This window comes from Theropithecus gelada, chromosome 12, assembly GCF_003255815.1.
Source record: "Theropithecus gelada isolate Dixy chromosome 12, Tgel_1.0, whole genome shotgun sequence".
In the NCBI taxonomy this organism is placed as follows: domain Eukaryota; kingdom Metazoa; phylum Chordata; class Mammalia; order Primates; family Cercopithecidae; genus Theropithecus; species Theropithecus gelada.
In genome coordinates this window covers 35,467,602-35,488,683 of record NC_037680.1, presented here as the reverse complement: position 1 = coordinate 35,488,683, position 21,082 = coordinate 35,467,602, and the positions used below count along the sequence as shown (strand labels likewise).

At 43.4% G+C, this 21,082-nt stretch overlaps 1 protein-coding gene across 5 annotated transcripts in view; it reads right to left on the bottom strand.

The window, feature by feature from the left end:
* Window positions 1–21,082, bottom strand: part of TANC1 (tetratricopeptide repeat, ankyrin repeat and coiled-coil containing 1) — a 262,804-nt gene that overhangs the window by 69,531 nt on the left and 172,191 nt on the right. For 3 of the 5 annotated variants that reach the window (XM_025404493.1, XM_025404494.1, XM_025404495.1), the window contains 2 exons: window positions 13,890–14,020; window positions 12,605–12,791 (listed from right to left, as the gene is read on the bottom strand). The exons of 1 other annotated variant lie outside the window; for it this stretch is intronic. In XM_025404493.1, the coding sequence (XP_025260278.1) occupies window positions 12,605–12,791; window positions 13,890–14,020 (318 nt within the window). The remainder of the gene's footprint in view (window positions 1–12,604; window positions 12,792–13,889; window positions 14,021–21,082) is intronic. One more of the 5 variants, XM_025404498.1, reaches the window with a different exon arrangement.

Below are 21,082 nucleotides of genomic sequence, written 5' to 3'. Positions count from 1 at the left end.
CCAGGGGAAATAAGCTGCTAAATCACTCTACAGAGAAGAGGGGCAAGGGAGAAAGTCTGACAGGAAGATAATGAAAAAAATTGTCTAAAAAGTATCAGAGTTAAGAGTAAATTTATGTAACCTTATAATACATCCTCTCTTTTTAACAAAGATTACTCACAAAAGAATTCATGTCTCATTAAATCCCTTTGAACCTTTAAATATACTTTCCAAATTAATAACATTTGTTGGGGGTGGGGGAGCGGGAATGAACAACAGAATGTTTAATGCAGAAACGGTGCAGGAGAAAATCTTTAGAAACAAAAATACAATTATAAAGTCAAACAGAGAATTTGACCCTTAAAGCTTATAACATCTTTTCAAGATGATCCAGAGAGACTGACTTATTATTTCTTCAGCGGCACGAAATGGAAAACCTTCCCGTACCCAGCGCAGGTGAAGCACCAGCATGAGAAGGTATACTACGACTGCAGAATTCACATTTAATCTCCAAGAAAGAAAACCAGCACAGAAAAAAGGTACAAAAAATCTTTTGTAAACATCTTGGCAAAAAAGCAGAAAGAACATGGTCAAAGAGCGAAGCAATAATCACCCTACTTAGTTTCTACAAAGAGTCACTTTTAATTTAAAGATGCTGAGCCATATGGGATCCTCTTGCAACCACAAGTCATCACCTGGGCCACTCACGCCCACCCCCCCCGCAACTGTTAGAACTAACGCTGGCTGCGTCCTTGAGAACAGGGGCCATGTCCACCGATGCCTCTTTCCCTATCTGGATTCCAGTCCCCTAGGCCCTCAACCCCAAGCCTGTTAAATGGGAGCGCGCAGGGCCAAAGTGCATTTAGAACCCAGCTCCTGGATCAGGCCCCTTTAGCCACATACCAAGATGATACACACTGAATCAGAAGGTGGTGAATTAGGTCAGGGTCAGTTATTTAGGATCAAAGGGTCTGAAAGGGTTTAGAAGTAAAGACAAAACTATTTCCTTGCGGTGGCCACAGGACATCCTGTCATAATTCTGACTGTCTTTACTCCTCCTGCTGCTGCAGCCTGGACTCATCACCCTCCCTGGTTGCCTATTTTAAAAATTCCCACATAAATGCTGAAGCCTTCCCTAGAGTATCCATGGCGATCTTTTCCTTTTCTGAACAGCACAGCACAGCACAGCACAGCACATAGTAAGTGCTCAATAAATGCTTGCTAATTGAATGAATGGGCAAATGAATAAACTTCAATTCCATTGTGGTCAGAGACACTACACTTAGAAGTTCAGGATCTGATTTTGGTGCCCATTGTTATGACTCCCAGCATTTGCCAGTGTTCCATCAGCAGTATTAGACCCTATTTCCATGTCTTTGGAATCAATCACAGCCTTCCTTGTGTTTTTAAATGGACCATTTATATGAACATAGGCACAGCAAGTATGACTCTTTCCATTACAAAAATGCCAACAGTGTTGCTAACAGCAAAAGCTAGCATTTACTGAAGGTTTGCTATATGCTAGAAGTGTGCTAATGTTTTTCAGGAATGGTCTAATTTATTGGTAAGTTTATTGCTTATTAATGGTAATTATTAATGGTAATCTTGTTAATAAGCTGGAAGTATAAAAATGCAGGCAGTCCCATAACACAGATTGTGGTGTTACAAACCTTCACGTTTAAATCCAGTGTTTACAACTCAGAATACTTTTCTCAGACATATTGTAATAAGTTAGGTTCCCAGGCTACTCCAACATCCAAGTGACAGGAAGAGTTCCAGGCAAGGGAGACAGGGGATTTGTTTGGTTTTATTTCTGTGGCTGTTACATTGGAGAGCACATATTTGTAAGTTGAAAAATTAAAACAAAAGTCAAAGTACTCTCCCTAAGTGCCAAGCACTTCTGAATCAAACCCCAAAGATTTGAGTCCTAACTAGGACCTCAAGCAGGGGGAACAAGGACTTAGCTCACTTCCTGTTACAAGTGACAGCATTGCAATCAGGACCTCAGGGACCCATGGAGCAGCTGAGGACGGCTGGGAAGGCCAGGTCAGAGCTCCTGATGGCAGGACAAGTGGAAGGTGTGGCTCTCGCTGGCAGGCATGTGCCCTACACTGTGCCCAGCATCTCATGGCAGGGGCGTGGCGGGGGTGGGGGCGCGGGCCGGGCGGGGCAACACTCAGGTCCTGGCAGGGAGAAGAAAGAAAAGGGGTGGGGGAGGAAGGGCCCAGCTGCAGGAGCAGTCACTGGGAAGAGAAGTCCCAGATGGGGTAACTATTTAGAAATGAACATATTGTAAGGTCAGCGTTTATAAGAAGGAGACTAGTGAGGAAGAAGAGGCAGCCCTTCTGCTGCCCTCACAAAGTTCCTGTGAGAGATGCATTCCACAGTCCACATGTCCCAGGGTTCTCAGAGGCAGGGAGGCTGGTAATACTGAAGCCACTCCACAAACACTCCTTCCTGGGATTCAATACCAGATGTAGCCAATACAGCTGGAAGCCCAGACACTCTCATCTTGGCTCAGCTCCATCTGAGCCCTGAAGCAGATCCAGCTGAGCAGATAAAGGCCAAATCAGTCTGGCTTCCCCGCACAACCTAAGAGCAACACCAAACATGGCAGCCCCGAAGTCCCCGAGAAAGAGAAAGCTGGTTCTTCCAATAAAGACAGGCTGCTCAAAAACATCTTTCTTTCTTCCAAGCTTACAGAAATTCAAACTCCTCATCAGGTTAACCCAGTCAGTCACTCTCAAGAATGCTTGTGGGTATACACACACAAGGGCAGCATCTTAACTGTGATGACTTTTTAAAAATAATCTCTGAAAAGTGCTATTTGACATTTCCCAGAGACTGACTAATCTTTATAGCGGCTTAATAATTTTAAAATTCTAGCATTTTGTTTTTTTGGACTAGTATAGATGGCAGCTTCTGTCAATTACAGCTTGCTGTCATCACCCAAACTGAGTCTCAGCCACCCTTGCGACACAGAGCATTCTGAAACTGAGCAACTTATCAGGCCTTAAATTTCATAAAGCTGTGCCTCACAATTTAGTGTTAAATTCCATTTGGTCCCAAGGACAGTGTCTTATCTTCCTTTGTACTAGCGTACAGGGGTAGAATACTTCCAAAACATTTTTTTTTTTTTGCATAATATGGGGTTTCACTATGCTGCCCAGGCTGGTCTCGAACTCCTGGCCTCAATCAGTCCTCCTGCATCAGCCTCCCAAGTAGCTGGGACTACAGGTACACATTATTGCACCTGGCTCACTTTCTTAATATAACAGGGCATGTACCTGATCACAACCCATGAGAGGAGGCAGATAGGCAGAGAACCATCGACCCCGCCTTACAGAGATGAAAGGCTCCAGAGAACCTGATATCTCTCGATTCTCTCTCTCTCTCTCTCTCTCACACACACACACACACACACACGTACGTGTATGCACAATTAGTGGTATAGCCAATACCAATTCTTCTGATACACACAGCATATTTTTAAAACACCATTTGCTTGCACGGTGCTCAACACATAAAAGGAGTTAATTACCTGTAGCTAAAAGTTCATGAAGTCTGCCTTGTTAAAAAGTCATCCACTCAGTCATCAAATGCTTTGCTCTATAAGGCTCTGAAACACGACTGCACTCTTTCCTCACCTTCTCAAGGTTGTTTTTTTTTTTTTTTTTTTTTTGAGACAAGGTCTCACTCTCTTGCCCAGGCTGGAGTACAGTGGTACAATCTCGGCTCACTGCAGCCCCAGCCTTCCAGGCTCAAGCGATCCTCCCACCTCAGCCCCCAAGTAGCTGGGACTACAGGCACCACACCTCGCTAATTTTTAAATATTTTTTGTAGAGACAGGGTGTCGCCACGTTGCCCACACTGGTCTTGAAGCGATCCACCCACCTTGGCCTCCCAAAGTGCTGGGATCCAACTTTTCTTTACCCCTTGCCTTCTGAAGGTTCTATGTTGAATGGACACTTAGAATCAGCAAAAGAAAAATAAAACCAGTGTAGGTCCAGGACCCTATGGGTAGTTTGGTGGGATCCAAATCAAGTTAATAGGCTTAAATAAACATCAAGAAGAAAGCTAACTATAACCTGACTACAGCATTAGCCCAGAATTGTTTAGAAACTAAGGGCCAGCGATATCAAACATACGCCCACAAACAATTCATCAGATGGACCTTTGAGCTACAGAAGAGACAAGAGGTGAAAAGAGCAAGGGGCTTGCTGCAACCTTGGCTTCTCCCCTCTAGGGGGTCCACAAGGAGGTATGCATCTCCAGACCCGGTACCATTTTGGGCACTGGACATTTTGTCCTTATAAATATCACCTTCCATATGTGCTTTCTCTCTTTCCACTGGCTACCAGGAAACTTAGTTGTAAAGCTTTCTGCCCACTTACAAGAAGCATACAGTCTTATGAACGTGACTCCTCAATGCATCTTTTCTCTTGCCCTTCCTAGTTCATATGTTCCTCAACTCATACCTTTGTGGAAAAAGGAAAAATCCTGGTTTATTACATGTCTGTTTTTGAGCATTTCAAATCCACTGATGAGGAATTAACTAATGATCCTTAGGAAATCACAACAGTGGCTAAGATGAATATTGGAATACTGCTTACTATATGCCAGGCTTCACTCTAAGTTCTTTTTGTACTTCAACTCACTGACTCTCGTTAACAGCCCTATGGACAGGAAAGCCCCAGAATGCCCTAAGTCCCACTGTATCCCAGAACAGTGCTCTACACAGTTTTTTTGTTTCGAGACAGGGTCTCGCTCTGTTGCCCAGGCTGGAGTGCAGCAGTGCAGTGACAGCTCACTGCAGCCTCGACCTCAAGGGCTCAAATGATCTTCCCACCTTAGCCTCCTGAGTAGCTGGGACCATAGGCACGCACCACCAGCACCCCTGGCTCATTTTAAAATTTTTTTGTAGAAACAAAATCTCCCTATGTTGCCCAGGCTGGTTTTGAACTCCTGGGCTCAAGCGATCCTCCCACCTCAGCCTCACATGGTGATGGGATGACAGGCGTGACCCACCATGCTCGGCCTCTCTACACAGCTTTGATCATGCCATACTATTAAGACTCGGCATGCATCCCAAATACATGTACTACAAATTATGTACATATACTACTTTATTATAATAGAAAATACACATTTTGAGAGGATAAAAAAATCACAAATGAAAATTTTCTCCCAGAACATTATAGACTGTCTTGCATTCCCCATTTTCAAGAGGAGGACTCTGTAAACAGAGTGATTTGTCCTTTCCTGGGTGGCAGAGAAAATCAGACATGAGGGCATATGTCAAGTGCCTTAGGCATCATGAATGCTCAGGAATGTTTTCCTCCCCTCACAACGGAAGAAAAATAAAGTAGCACTTAAAAAGCAAACATTTTTTAACCTCTATATTTAGCTTAGTGGTTGACAGGAAGAATTTAAAGTTAAAACACTGGACCAATGAATTAACGATCAAACAAGAAAGGAACATAATGGTCGCTCCTAAAAGTGGGTGAAAGGAAGAAGTAAAGAGAAAAGGAAAAGCCCAGCACTTTAGAGAGACTGCCTCCCGTGACTAACAACTTTCCAAATTAGGTTTCACCGCTGCAGAGGAAGTCAGATCAGGAAAAGATCAGAGACAAGTCAAGGCAGCGAGCGCAGAAGTCTGTAGGCCTCTTGGCTGACAGGTGGCGTCCCTCTCTTGTGCACCCATACCTCATACCCAGCAGGCATTCAGGCCGCCAGGCCACATTTTGGATTTTCCCCAGTGTCTGAGGGAAAGCCCGCACAATGAAACCGGCCTGCCTTAAACCTTTCTGGCCAGAAATGCCAGACTGTACTTTTCTTTCCATCCCACCTAGACCCGGCCACCTGCAAACTAACCAACCACAAAGAACAAAGCCCCTGGTTCACCTGCGGTCACAGCTTTTAACCTGAGGGGTCTAGTGAAGACACTTAAGCCACCTTGCCTGGAATGCCAACAGAATGTCCCAGGTGGGACCCCTGCCTCACCCCTGCATGGTAACCTTCAGCTCCAGGGGACTTCTGGCTTCTCTTCTGCAACCGCCCAGCCCCATCCAATGCACCACAGGACCCTGCTCCCTCTCTGGCCTTGCACTGGGAGCTGTGTATGCTGGCTTGTGACAGCCAGATCTCTGCACCAAATTTCTAGCTCGGTGCTCACCTGTGTTGCGCAAGGCATGCTCTGCTATGACATGCAGCAAGGCCAGGGACCCGAGCCGCGCATTCCCAGCCACATTCATCAGGCCCTTCAATTCATCAGGCCCACCTAAAGGAATAGCTGGGTAGCAGGCGGTGCTGGAGGGGGAGGATGCGACCCACCACACTGCCCAACTGAGTCTGACACAATGAAGAACAGTCTCCAGAGACAAGCCTAAGGATTTAAATAATATGACATTTTCCAGAAAAAGCACAATGTTTTGGTAAAGCTTCACATAACCTGTGCACTGAATGCACAGACACTGGAGCTTCTCACACAGTCTAGTGACCCTTTCCCAGACTTTGGAAGAGTTCGATTAGTGGTATCATTATGCACCCACAGCATACATCTTCAGTCAGAGGTATCAATCACTGTCATGTCTTAAACTCTTCTCAGTAATTGACAACTTGCTCAGACTCTCCACAGAACAGAAGACCATTTTGTAGTCCCACAAGTGGACAAGTTTTGACAATAGATGCTGTGCCTTATCTTTATTGTGCCAGTAGTGAACATGCTTGCTCCTGGTACACAGTAGGCGCCAATAAATGCTTGCTACACCAACAGAACAGTCTGAAGAATCCAACCACAATCTGAATAAAAGTACAGCAGGCTTTTTGCTGACTCAAATCATTGCCAAGAATTTCTTTCCCACATTAAGCATATTACCAAATTATATACATAAAGAAAAATTCTTCTCTTCACCCAAGAGATTTTAAAAAAAGGCTTCTATAATTAAGGATGATTTTAAAAATTACAGGCAATGTAGCAAAATGAATATTAACCCAGACTTGAAACAGTCTAAATAGTTATTACCAAATCAATTTCAAAGCATTTCAATTTAGTAGTGAGCAGGGCGATACAGGTGGCAACAAAGCAGTATTAGCATAAAATCAAAAGGGCAGGATTTACAACAAGTCAAAAAGGAAAATAAAGTACAATTAATTCATCTTTGTGTGCCTCTGCATCTGATTATCTCCCTTGGGACACAAAGTCCAGGAAATAAAAGGTCTAAAGCTACCTCTGGAATCACTTTCATTTTATAAGCCTTGCAGGAGGTAGGAGAGAGTCAGAGGAAGATAAAAGTCAGCCTGTGATAATTTTTTTAAACATCTTAAGCAACTAGGCAGAAAAATAAGTATTATCAAACTCTAGCAAGCACCAGCAGGATACTAACCAGGTGTCTAATATTTTACTGCAAGCTACTTCTGCAAAACTGTTTCTACAAAGGTATTTCCCTGTCTAAATGCATACCTGCCTCTCTTGCTTCAAACTGAGCAAGAAGAAAACAAATGTAAGCATGAGGAAAGCAAAGGAAAGGCAGTAGGAAGAGCCTGAATTCCGAGCACTTAATCACCCAGAAAGCCACCGAGCCAGGTGGAATGTGGTGGCTCATGCCTGCCAGCTCAGGTGCTGAGAGCCAGGCAGGTAGATGATATACCTGCTCTGTGTGGCAGACACACCCAGTTAGGGAGAGGCAGCCACGGTTCCCTCAGGGTCCCCTCCCTTCATGGAACTCTTCTAGCACCGCTTCTCCAAAGGAGGCAGATTCAGGACACTACAAAAATACTCCGGAGATTACACATCTCAACAGGTAAAGGCAGATTAAAAAGACAAATGGAGAGAGTGACTGACTTAACGGCCCCTCCCTCAGCCAGAATAAGTCCTCCCCTCTGCACATCTATCATTAATGGATAGGAAGGATTTCTTTTTATTTTGACAGGAAAGCTGGGTTTTTGTTTGTTTCTTCTCATCCAGGCTCTATCCTCTTTATTCCTAAATGCAGAAATAGCCTATTTTCTTGAAACTAATACACACACTTAAAATTTTATGATATGTACATAAAAATTAAATTTATCTCAAAGCACTTTAAAACACATTAAGTGATGCTTTGTTTGAAAATCAGATTGGTTTTCACATATTCTAATGAAAACATACTTTATATTTCTTTCTAAACTGGGATTAATACAGCTTACAGTTTCCATCTGTAACAGTAGGAAGCAAGTCATATTCAAAGGGATGTTACCAAGAAAAAATGTTTTCTCAGACAAGGAGGAAACACCTTTAAAAGCATACTTTGTAAAGTTTTTCTTTTCACAGTAAGTAACTGAAAGCTATTTTATGGTGATCGGCTACAGTTGGGTTTCACATTGAGAAAATTTTCACATTGCAAATATGAAAATCAGACACTAACTTCTAGATAATGCCAATGATTTTAACATGTAAAGAGTAAGGAAGTTCACTTAAAAAAAAAAAGACAATCATAGGGAATTCAATTAATCCCATTCAGCTTCGACAGTCTTTCTACATGACAGAATTATTATTCTTCGAAAGACATTTATGTCAGAAGAACTTGGACCTCCTGAAAGAGGATAAAGTGGGACTTCCCTCCGGATAAGATAACACAGTTGAAACAGGGGCAGGAAGGGTTTACGAAGCCCTGGCCTCCAGAGAGGAAGACTGGAAGGGGCCCAATAAATTCTTCAACTGGTCACTAGCCTGCCCTTTCTCCTCCTAAGCAGTGGAAACAGAACACAGGCAGGGCACCTTATGGCAGTCCTGATGAAAACACATACTTTATATTTCTTTCTAAACTGGGTGCCCAGGCATGTGGGAACACACGCTTCCTGTCCCTGCATCTGCTGGGCAAAAATATTGAGATTAAATATAACCAACATGATGCAAATCAGCTTAAAGAGTAAAGAAAGGTCCAGGAATTTTAAAGGATGGTTTAGCACTGTCTGAAATTTCCCTGAACTGCTCTGAATAAACCATGCGAATACTGTACGTGGAATCCTGCTTTGAGCCCACCTGCTGCCCAAAGCTTGCAAGGCCTCGGCAGCTGTATGCACTTTGTACCAGTCCACCCCCAAAGCCTCTGCCATTCCAACCCCAGTAGAGCTGACAAATATTAAACTACTTAAAATGGAAAATTAAATGGAAAACCTCCTCCTGCCTTCTCCAGGCCCTATGTAATTGGGAGCATGGGTCCTCACCAGCCTGTTTTACAAGCCACTGTTAGATCTTCCAAAGTAGGAAGCCAAAGTATCTCATCTTCATCTCCGCCCACTAGGGTCATGGTGCTCCTGAATACTTTACTCTGTGAAACACTTAACGATGCCCAAAAGCTGCCATTCCCAGGCTACACCTTATAAAAACAGGCATGTTCTTCAGATGGAAAAAGGCACACCCCTAGTCCAGCAATCATAGAACCACAACTGAGTCATAGATAATCTGCTCTGTGAAGAGGCAGTGGAACCTGCACACCCTGTATTGATTTAAGAGGAAGCTCTTCCCCTTTCTGTCGCCACCACTCCTGCCTCAAAGACCTGTGGCTACAGTCCGCCTGGAGAGGAAATTCTTGTGTCTTTCCCTTCTCCTCCCTACCACACCTCCAGCGTGTCCTTTGGCAACAGGTTCTAATTCTGCAGGTCACGGAAGAAGAGAGAACACAGGAATGTTGTCAATAGCACTGCCTCCCTATCATCCCTTCTACAGCCTTTGCAACCTTCAGGAAAACATGGTGGGAGGCATGGTCTCCAGAGCGGGGGTTTTCTGGATGAGAGGGACTTACCAGCCACTTCCTAATTCCTTTTGCTTTCACCTCCAGTTGCAAGTTTTCATGCTCAGCCGAGTTAAGGGAACATGCTGGCTTGAGCAGAGGAAAAACGCAGCTTCAACGTCATGAAATGTACTACTTTGTCATCAAGGCAGAGGTTACAACACAGACACTGAAAGGTTTGACAAAGCCCACGAGGGATGGGGATCCTGCATAGCTTCTTTCTAAACTGAACGTTCCCTCACCCGATGCAACTTGACAGTGGCAACACTTCCCTTTCCTTAACTGATCATTTCCAACAGCATGCTAGGAACCTAGTAGATAGCTGGATTAATGAGACCCCTGTTTATATCTGGAGAGAAAATTAAATAACAGAATAAGAACAAATACTCTGAAGGGGAATATTGAGACACTATGGGGAACATATAGGAAGGTGTCTAATCAGTCAGTTACTGGGTGGGACTATATAAGTATTAAGAACCTCCTGCAGCTTAATCTTTCATTGACAACATACACAAAAAAAACCAGAGCCATTTCTTTCCTCTGCTTAGAATACCTTAAAAATTGTGGCACTGTATCTCAGTGAGAAAGAGAAATAAATGAATGGGTGGCTCTCAGTTGTTAGAAGTTTGGGCCGGGCACAGTGGCTCATGCCTGTAATCACAGTACTTTGGGAAGTCAAGGTGGGAGGAATGCTTGAGGCCACAAATTTGAGACCAGCCTGGGCAACATAGTGAAATATGTTAAAAAAAAATTTTTAATGAGCTAAGTGTGGTGGCACATGCCTATAGTCCCAACTACTCGGGAGCCTGAGGTGGGAAGATTGTATTAGCCCAGAAGTTTGGCTGTAGTGAGCTACAATTGCACCACTGCACTCCAGCCTGGGCAACAGAGCAAAATCCTGTCTCAACAAAAGTTTGTAACTGTCAAAGCAAAAAAAAAAAAAAAATATTTGGTTATAATCAGAGGCATGTAATGCCAATGGCCAGGACGTTCAAAAGAAAAAGCCTGTCAAAACAACACTGCACTGGCCACATCCTTGAAGATAAATTATCTGCAGGAGATGAAATTTCAGAAGAACTGAGAATACTGTGAAGAAAGTAATCTGGTTATCTCAGAATAAATACCAAAGATGTATCTATGGTGGACAGCTCAGAAGAGATAAGAACATAAGAACAGAAGTAACAGTGGGAAAAATTAGCTGAACTAGACTAAACAGCAGCTGGGGAAGCAGGGTAAGATGAGAATGGGGAATTAGCAGAATAAGCTCACTGGAAGGCCTTCAAGCTGAGTGAAAATAATTTAAATTTGCTACACAAAACTCAGCCCATGATTTATATGAAATGTCCAGAATAAGCTACAGAGACAGAAAGATTAATAGATTACTGGTTGACTAGGACTGGGGAGCTTGGGGTAGGAAAGAGTGTGCCTTCTAATGGTCACAGGGTTTCTTTTGGATAATGAAAATGTTCTAAAATCAGATAGTGGTGATAGTTGCACAACTTTTTAAATATACTAAAAACCATCCAGTGGTTCAAATGAATGAATACTATGGTATGTGAATTTCATCTTAATAAAGAATGAAGGCAAAATAAAACAAAAATCCACTAAAGATTCTGATTCAATTGAAAATTATGGCAAGAAGCTGCCTTCCTTAAGCTGAGGGGTCCCTCACGAAGCTATAGTGAGGTCTATACCAAAGAGCCCACAATCCAATCGCAAGAATCTCACTGACCTTCTGGGGCAATCCCCAAAATGCAAACTGGATGAACCTGCTGTCTGGTTTTCCAAATTACACTTGAAATAAATCACAGGTGACTAAAGAAAATAAGGAGCTCAAATGTCGTTCATTCCATTTGATTACATATTAACGTGGAAGCATTCAGTTCACAATAAAACAAACTATCCCTCAAAGACATGTGGAATGGGGACTCAGCAAAAGGAGAGTTAAATCTTTCAGAAGAGCTCCCTGTAAAACTGCAGTATAATCTTGGAACAGAGGAAGGTCTGAACAATCCCCTCCAGGGGTCCCACCCATCTTTATCTGAAAGGCACCAAGCTGGAGACCTGAGTCACAAAGACACTGGAGCCCAGCTGCAGAAACATAAATGCAGTCTGTCTGAGATGGCATGTAAAAATAAAGACTCTTAAATTCCACGGATGATTCTAATATAAACCTGGGACTGAAAACTACTGGATTAATCAAAATCCTTAAATTTCTTAATTTTCTAGAGAAAGAAAGTGTGCAAAAAAGGTAAATTCAATGTTGCTCAAGTCACCTGGCAAATTGGCCTAAGAGTCAGGACTGGAACCCATGTCTCCTGACCCCTAGGCTTCAGGACAACCACACTTATTGCATGGGTGTGGGGGCTCAGGGAGGTCATCCTTAGAAAATTCTGGCCTCAAAATGCAGTCAGATCCCATGATAAGAAACTCTAGAGAACACACGCCTGAGCTATCATCAGGAAAATAAGTGACCTTGAGATTGGGCTAAGACGACGTCTTAATATGCAGGAATTTCATTGCTCTGCTGTGTGCCCCAGTGGGACCTGATGCCCAACAAATGGAACTGAATATAGAAGAGCAAAGATTTTTGTAATTGCACAGACCAGATCTGATCTGGAATTTTTTTTTTTTAACAAATGAGCTGAGTGTTACAAAGTAAACATCAAGGAATGTAAAAGCCAATGCTTAATTCTCTCAGCTACACATGGAGTCAGTGCCGCCTGCAAAGAACAGAGCAGGCGCTGGCAGACTGTCCTTCACAGACCACGCTAAAACCCTCTGAGGAAGTGCCTGGTGAATGCTCTGGTTGACGAGCTTTGAGCCATTACATTACCGAGCAGTGTGCTTCTTACCTATAATTCCACTGTCCTTGCTTTCCAGGGTGGAACTAGGGCTGCTAATGGTCTCACAGGGACTTTTGTTGGCTGCCGTCTTGCTGACACAGCTATTCAAGGTTGAGCAGGGGCTATCGGTGCTAGGAGATGCGGTGCTGCTTGTTAGTGTGGAGCAAGGACTGATGCCTTGACTCAGAGCTGTGCACTGCAAGACGAACGGAAGGAGGAGTTAGCACGGCTTACACAGGATGCTTCGACACATGCTTTTGTTTTTGACGCTCAAACAATAAAACTAAGAACAGGAAAACGGAAGTTTTTTTAAAAAAATCTAAAGAGATGTGTGTATAGATATGGATTCACGGAGCTTTATCTATGTAAATGTATACGTGGTCTTCCAAATTTTAAGAGAGCAGTATCTTTGTTCTGTTCCCCTCCTTTGTGATTTTCTTTTTTATTAAAAGGTCAGTCTTAGCAATAATTTAGTGAGAATGCACATTTGTAAAACAGAAATGGCAAACAGGCAGACTTCCTTTCATTTAAAGTCTGCAGAAGACAAATGGGTTATTTGACCTCTGTACAGAAAACCTGGGAAGTCTGTTTTTGTAATGTTTCACGAACACTGCAACCTGATTCAATTCCTCAAGATTTATGGGCTCTGCATTCAGGGGAAGGAGACTGGTGACCACTGCAGTCTCAATCAATGCATGACACCCTCCCTTGCAGTGCAGAGACCTTCGCCAGGGGTAGAAGCTCCATCCTGCATTGCTATTCAGACACACACATCACATCTGGGAAGTGACAGGGTGCATGCTGCTGCTCCCTTGGAGGGGAAGTGCTCTCCTGATAGATGAACCATTTGATCTCACCTTATTTTGTCTCTGCCTCATCTCCTATAAATCTTTTCCTCACCCCACTGACTCTCCAAAATCTCAACAGCTAAAAAAGCACAGGAAAGCATATACCAAAGCAACCAGATGAGAAGAATGGTGCTATAAAGGTAAAAGTACTAGCAGCATTATGAACGCATTCTTTTAGCCTCTTTAATTCACGTAGCCATTATTCTCTGGGTGGTGACTAGAAGGTTAATGTGGACATTTTCTTATGTTCTGCTTCTTTCTGCTTTTTTCCACCTCCCCACTGCAAAAACCCAGAACCAAACTGTTGAAATAAATTTCAATACACAACAGCCCAGAACTCATTTAACTGAACAATGGTTTCCCTGCTCAAGGAAAGGGAGAAGATGGTTATTGCTTCGTTCATCCTCTGAAGAGGTATGCAATGTAGTGTCTTCCTTGGGTATTACCATGGTTTCATTTTTGTCTTCAATGGTTATGTGTGTAGCACTTGGGATCCCTTCTCCCAGTAAAAATCCCAGCCTTGTCAACAGTTCTTGAGCTGCCGGCGAACAGCTCGGTTCATTATCGGCCTTTGCTTCTGGAACAAAGAAAGAAAACAATGAAGATGCCCCTCTGGGGAATTTCAGTATTGCATCTGGATGAGTTCACACTACAGCTGCTTGTCTGGTGATTTTGTGTGTTTCTATAAAATGCGCACAAAGTTGGACAACGCAGCCTGTCCTCTAGCAATACATTCTAATTAAGGGACTGTGACAGGTTAGGGAAACAGTAAAACAAAAACTCCAAGTGCAAAGGGTGAATCAGAAGAGCCCAGGGTTATCTGATGGCAATTCCTAATTCCAAGTCATGTGAAAACAGGTACTTCAGACATCAGCTTGGGTAAGAAAAGGGCCTATCTTTCATGTTACCCTTACAGAGTACAGGGTATCCAATGCCCACAGGAGGCTGAAATGAAGTAAAACCCTAGTGGCATGCTGGTAGAGACCCAGGCTATTTAGGTGGTGGGGTAAAACTGCAATCCAAGCTCTCATTAAACAAGCCAGGGGAACGACGTGGAAAATTTGGTGGAAAACTTGCTGTGCACATCCCACAGTAGTGAAAGTCAAAACCAGGATTTCGACTTGATGGTCAATCATAGAGAATCCACGTTGAAACAAAAATTTAAAATCACAGTGAAACTTGTCCCAAGAGACAGGACCCAGTACTACTGTTGTGCATGTAAAGATGTAGAAAAATCAAGCTATATTCCCAGAATGCTGCACAGCAATGCTGGGAAAGCCCAGCTTTTCTTGGGTTCTCCCTGAGGTTAGTCATCTGGTTTCTTGTACTTAAGTTGGATTTGATTTAAATGTTGAGCTGTAGGTTAACCCTGTACCCAAAAAGCCCAAAGGCACTTAATTATGGCCAATAAATAAAATGATATTCACATCCTTCTAACACTTCTCTCACCTTCTAAAATCAGCATCTATCTATCAGGGGATGAAAAATTTACAAAGCAAGCTGCTTACAAAGTTGTAACTTAACAATAAGTGACCTATGACATAGTCACTCAACATTTTGCTCTTTTTTATTAATTGTCTAGGTAACTAGACTCATATGAACCTATTTTGCTTAGATGTGAAAATCTGCAGATAATGGGTAAAGGTCTTAGGAAAAAGAAAATGAGGAAACAACGCAGTGATGCTGCCGTTGAGTTACAACAGCACCAACAAAGTTCAATGCTCACTTCGTCTTTTGTAAGGAACCACAAAAATCAAAATAAGCAGAGCTTTTGCAAAGGCCATCTGTCTTATTCTCACTCACATATCAGTTTTGCAAGTCATGCACCCAGGATGGCAGCTACAAGGGAAACTACGCTGGCAGCATCTTCAAGAAAGGAACAGCTTCCCACCCCTTGCTTACTGGTAAAAGCTCCTAATGTTTGGCGTAGGAAGAATGGTTTGCCAGCTTGGATGTTTTTCAGCTGCTCTGGAAAACTGCAGGGGTAAGGAAACCAAGGCTTGACTCTTCTGGGTTAAAAGAGCCCTGATGCTTCTGGACCATGTGAGCCAAACATGAAGGTGGCAGTGGCCCCAACCCAACATAGGGAAAAGCAGCCACCCCAGGGCGGGTCGCCCACATACCAGAGCCGCTCTACAGGAGGTCCCTTCCTACCTCAAAGCACATTTTGATTCTCAAGCTAGCCGGGCATTTGGGGAAGGAGGGCGGCAACCAAACCAGATCAGCACACAGAGGCACACCCAAGGGGTGGGGCCCTCAGAACAGGATGGCACCGCCCTCCCTCCACCTCTGCCCCGGGCCCAGGCAGGGCAGCTACTTTATCTCAGGTGGCAGCTGGGCTGGAGGGAGGGAACAGGACGCAGATGGAAAGGGGAAGAAGTGGGTGAGGGGGCAGATCTCTGCAGTTTCTCCACTCCACACCCCGCTTCCCTTTCGAAACAATCTCCACACTGCTCCCGATTGTGATTATGCCCCAGAACATCTAGTTTCTGGTTCAACCTGAAACACTCTGTGGAGAGAGAGCCAGAAACGACTCCCGTTTGGCAGCTGCCGTGGAGGCAGAGACAGCAGCTGCAGGAACTTGGCTCCACAGAATTCACCTCGACAACAAACAGGGCCACGCCTGCAGCTCACTCGGGACTGGCAGGAGGACCCTGATCCTGTGTAGGTCCTATGTGCAGCAGGGGGACCGCAACACCCCAGCACATTCGCCACTGCCTCCACAATGTGTCTGCAGACAGATACTCCAGGTTCTCAAGTGTTTCATTTTTTTTAAATCCAGAAACAACTCACCATCCAACCCACTTCAGATAAGCTGGGGAACAGTGGCGATTCCAGCTTTAATGGTTGAGTTGAAAAGGGACACCCAGGCTGGGCATGGTGGCTCACACCTGTAATCCCAGCACTTCGGGAGGCTGAGGCGGGTGGATCACCTGAGGTCAGAAGTTTGAGAGCAGCCTGGCCAACATGGTTGAAACCCTGTCTCTACTAAAAATACAAAAATTAGCCGGGCGTAGTGGCAGACGCCTGTAATCCCAGCTACTCGGGAGGCTGAGGCAGGAGAATCACTTGAATCTGGGAGGCGGAGGTTGCAGTGAGCCAAGATTGTGCCACTGCACTCCAGCCTCGGCAACAGAGCAAGACTCTGTCTCAAAAAAAAAAAAAAAAAAAAAAAAGGAAAGGGGACACCCCAATTCATGATTAACTATTCTCTTAACTGTACAACCTGGACTTTGCTGCTACCCAAGTTCTAAACCCTTACCCGGGGTTGGGATGAATGGACAAACGTTATTTACTTATATGTATATCCACTAAGGCACTGAAATTGTATTTTTCCAAAGGCTTCCCACCTGTCTTTTCATATTATTGTCTTCTAAAATGTCATCCCAGTGATCGTCCCCTTAAAAGGTCCTTTTCAGTCTGAATTCCTTAATCTACATGAAGCTGTCTGAATCTCTCCCTTCCCTAATGCACAGAGCCCTCTCTCACTGAACTTCTCACTCTGGCAGAAGGACCTCCTGGGAGAAGTGTCACTGCACCATCTTGGGAGAGATGAGTTGCTTAGGAACTCACATGGATACCCTGTGAAATGGAAATACATGTCTACTTGCATAGCTGTTCACTAAATACTGAGATCTGAACAGCCAGATGGTTTTAAGCTAGTTACTACAAAAGCACCTCCAAGTCAAATTCAAATGGACCACTCTAAATAGCAAGTCTATTTTCATTTATGCAGTTAATATTAAATCACTAATCAATAATGGGTGTACATTACCCAATACCAGTGGGATGAGGGCTAGAGAGAAGACTTCACTTTGCATTTCACAGATTTAAATATCTGACGACTGTATGACGGCTATATTTGGAGATGAGAGAATGATTGGCCTCGCATGCCCTAGGAATCCATTAGGCAAGTGGAGAACGATATTCCTCCCAGCAGCACATTCATGGAACCCTCAGTATTACACAGCATGAAAGGCTGACTGCGTGGAGAAAGGTAAAGGGAAGTTCTTGAATCACTTCTGGCTGCCTCTATTCAGCTACTCACCCCCTGGTCACCATATTTGGGGGCACAAATGCTAAGGAGCAGTCTACAAACTGACCAGCTCCCCGAATACTGCCATCATAACTTTAAACCATCAGTGCCCTCTACAGTCATCCTCTTACCTCCTGCCACTGTCTGGGAAGCCAGGGTGTTCTCAGTGCTAACCACAGTCCAGACCCCTTTGGGTACTGAACTTCTCGCAGCTGTACTTTCTTAGTGAGAGAAGTGGCCATACCCACTTCCTACAGGTTGCGAGGCTCAAAACCACTGTGTGTGAGAAACAGGTTATAAACCACAAGAAGATATAGAATTGGTCATTATCTCTACCATCTTTAACACCAAGAGCCCACACTTCCTTGGGATTATTTTCTGGTTTCACAAGTTCATATCTATTTTCAAGTGTGCCTGTATGTCTTACATAACTTTCTGTTCATAATTTTTCTGCCTCAAATAGGTTTTTGTAAACTCACTATTCCAGGACAACAAACTCCCTCCTGTTTCTGCTTACCAAATCAAACCATCCCCATTTGGCCTGCACTTTACTGCTTTCATTTTCCATTCCAGTCACTCTCTCTTGTTTAAAGCCAGTGGGGAAGTGCAGGTCCCTAGCGATGACCAAATACATTCCATAGAGAAGAGTCTCTCCTCTACTCTCGTCCTCCTCAGACTCTAAAGAACACTGAGTACTGAAGACATTCATCAGTTCACTGTCATGCGACCTATCACCATGTGACCTTGAACAGCTGACTTAATACCAAGTGTCCAAGATAGCACTTGTGAATCAAGTCTGCTCAATGAGACAGGCCCTTGGTTTGACATTAATCCTCTGCCTCTATCTATCCATCATCTGCTTCTCGTTTAACCTCTTGCCTTCCATGACTCCTACTTACAAGTATTTTCCCTGTTTCTGTCTGCTCCTTCTCAGCCATTACCATTCCTTCCCTCCTTAGATTTCCAAAAACCGTATTTAAAAAGGAACATTGGCTGGATGCGGTGGCTCACGCCTGTAATCCCAGCACTTTGGGAGGCTGAGGCAGATGGATCACCTGAGTGATCAGGTGTTCGAGTGGATCAGGAGTTCAAGACCAGCCTGGCCAACATGGTGAAACCCTGTCTCTACTAAAAATACAAAAAACCTAACTGGGCGTGGTAGCACATGCCTGTAATCCCAGCTACTCGGGAGGCTGAGGCAGGAGACTCACCTGAACCCAGGAAGCAGAGGTCACAGTGAGCCAAGATTGTGCCACTGCACTCCAGTCTGAGTGACAGAACAAGACTCCGTCTCAAAAAAATAAAAATAAAAAGGAACATCCATCCATGGACCTGCTCTGTTTCTGTCATTAACTTGTTGTTTCTGGTTTGCAATACTGAAACAGTTATCATGCAGGTTACCTTCAAAATTTTCAGGTCATCCACCCCATATTGAAATTATCTGCAAACTTACTATTTCTCCATTCAAAATACCTCCTGAATTAGCCTTTTCTTCTTCAGTCATCCATCACTCAACTCAGTCTTCATCCTCTTAAGTCTAGAGGACTATCAGAGTTTGAATCAATTTTCTCATCTCTATTTTTATTTTCTCCCTCTCTTTTCCTTCCTCTAAAGCCAGTAGGTTCTTAAGCTTTTTGGTCTCAGAATTCACTCATAAGAACTGAGGACTGCAGGCTTATGAGGGTTTTGTCTATTGATATTTCTCATGCTAGATATTAAAACTAAGAATTTTTAAACTATGTTAGTTCATTTTCAGGTTATAAAACTTCATGTTAACAATATTTTAATTAAAAAACTAATTTTAAACTTATGGGTAAATAGGTAAAAAGTTGTACTTTTGATTTGAAAGATCAGTTAAAAAGAATAGCACTGTTTTTACAATTTTACAAACTTTAATGTCCAATTAAATAGAGGACAGCTGGATTTGCATAACTGCTTCTGCATTCAATCTGTGGGGATCAGTTCTTTTGGTCTTGCAAGCATGCGAAGAACTGCAGCCTCAGACAGATATGTAACTGGGAAAGAGAGGAGTCTTTTCAGTTAATTGTGGATATTCTTCTCTGACACCTAGCCAAAACTTGACAATCAGCAATTTCCCCCCTTTTTTTTTTTGAGACGGGATCTCGCTATGTTGCCCAGGCTGGTTATGAACTCCTGGGGCTCAAGCAATCCTCCTGCCTCAGCTTCCCCAAGTGCTGGGATCACAGGCGTGAGCTACTGTGCCCGGCTAACGACAATTTCTTAAAAGTCAGTTCCACTGTTGACTTAATCTGCATCAATGAATTTTTTTGTACTGTTATAGTAAGATCCAATGGTCTGTTTTATACTTTAAATGGATCTTTTACCCATGCAAGACTGTGTAACATTATGCATTGGGTCATTTGGAAAATCATGGTTTTGCAGATTTTGCAAATGTTGACAAATTTTATCACATAATATCAAAACATCACATTACCAGAGATCTCAATTGAAAAGTCTCAGGAAACCATCAAGCTCAATGTGACAGATGTAAAATTTCCCCAAAAAACTAATTTTCATTTGAAATGTCAAGTTTTATCATTGGCAACTAATCCTGCCAGGGTTTTTTTTTTTTTTTTTTTGGTGGGGGGGACAGAGTCTTGCTCTGTGGCCCAGGCTGGAGTGCAGTGGCACAATCTTGGCTCACAGCAACCTCCAACTCCTGGGTTCAAGCAATTCTCCTGCCTTAGCTGGGATTACAGGCGCGCACCACCACGCCCAGTTAGTTTTGTATTTTTAGTAGAGACAGGGTTTTACCATGTTGGCCAGGCTGGTCTCCAACTCCTGACCTCATGTGATCTGCCCGCCTCAGCCTCCCAAAGTGTGGGATTACAGGTGTGAGCCACTGCGCCCGGCCTCTTTTTTTTTTAATTGAAGTGCCAAGCTAATTTCATTCCTTTTGAAGAAAAGGTGTGCCAAATACCTACTTCAGAATAACCATGGTTTGTCAGTCATTCTTTCAAATAAAAGCAATATTCCATTTTAAAAATAGCGAGTTCAGCTTGCAATTCAATCATACAAGTGCTCTGCCTCGAGACAACCATCAGACTTCAGAGCATGCAGAGGGGCTTTATGCAGACTTCCCACTTCATCACACAGAATATTAAAAAGATGGGTCTCCAAGGGTCAAGATTTAATAACATTACTTTTAGTGCTTTGTCAAGGACATTCTTCAGTGAATTATTATTTGTGATGCCAGCACGTGGCAGTGAAGAACACCAGTACTACTAGTGTAGCCAGTGCCTTGACATATACTAAGGTATCAGAAGTTTTACTGACAATTGCTTTGCAGCATCAGTGCAAATGTCAACAAAGGGAAATGTAAATAACTTCTCAATATTATTACAAAAGGGTTTTGTATTATTATAAAAAGAGTTTTGACAACACAAACCCCTGAAAGTGTCTTGGGGACACCTAGAAGTCCACAGCCTACACTATCAGAACCTCTGAATTAAGTCTACAATTGTGTTAAATAAAAACCACAGCTGCACACATCTCTCATCCTAGTAACTGATCTCCCAACTCTATCTGTTTAATTTCTTGGGGGTAAAAGAGGGCTCTCTATCCTCACCAATTCCATTTCCT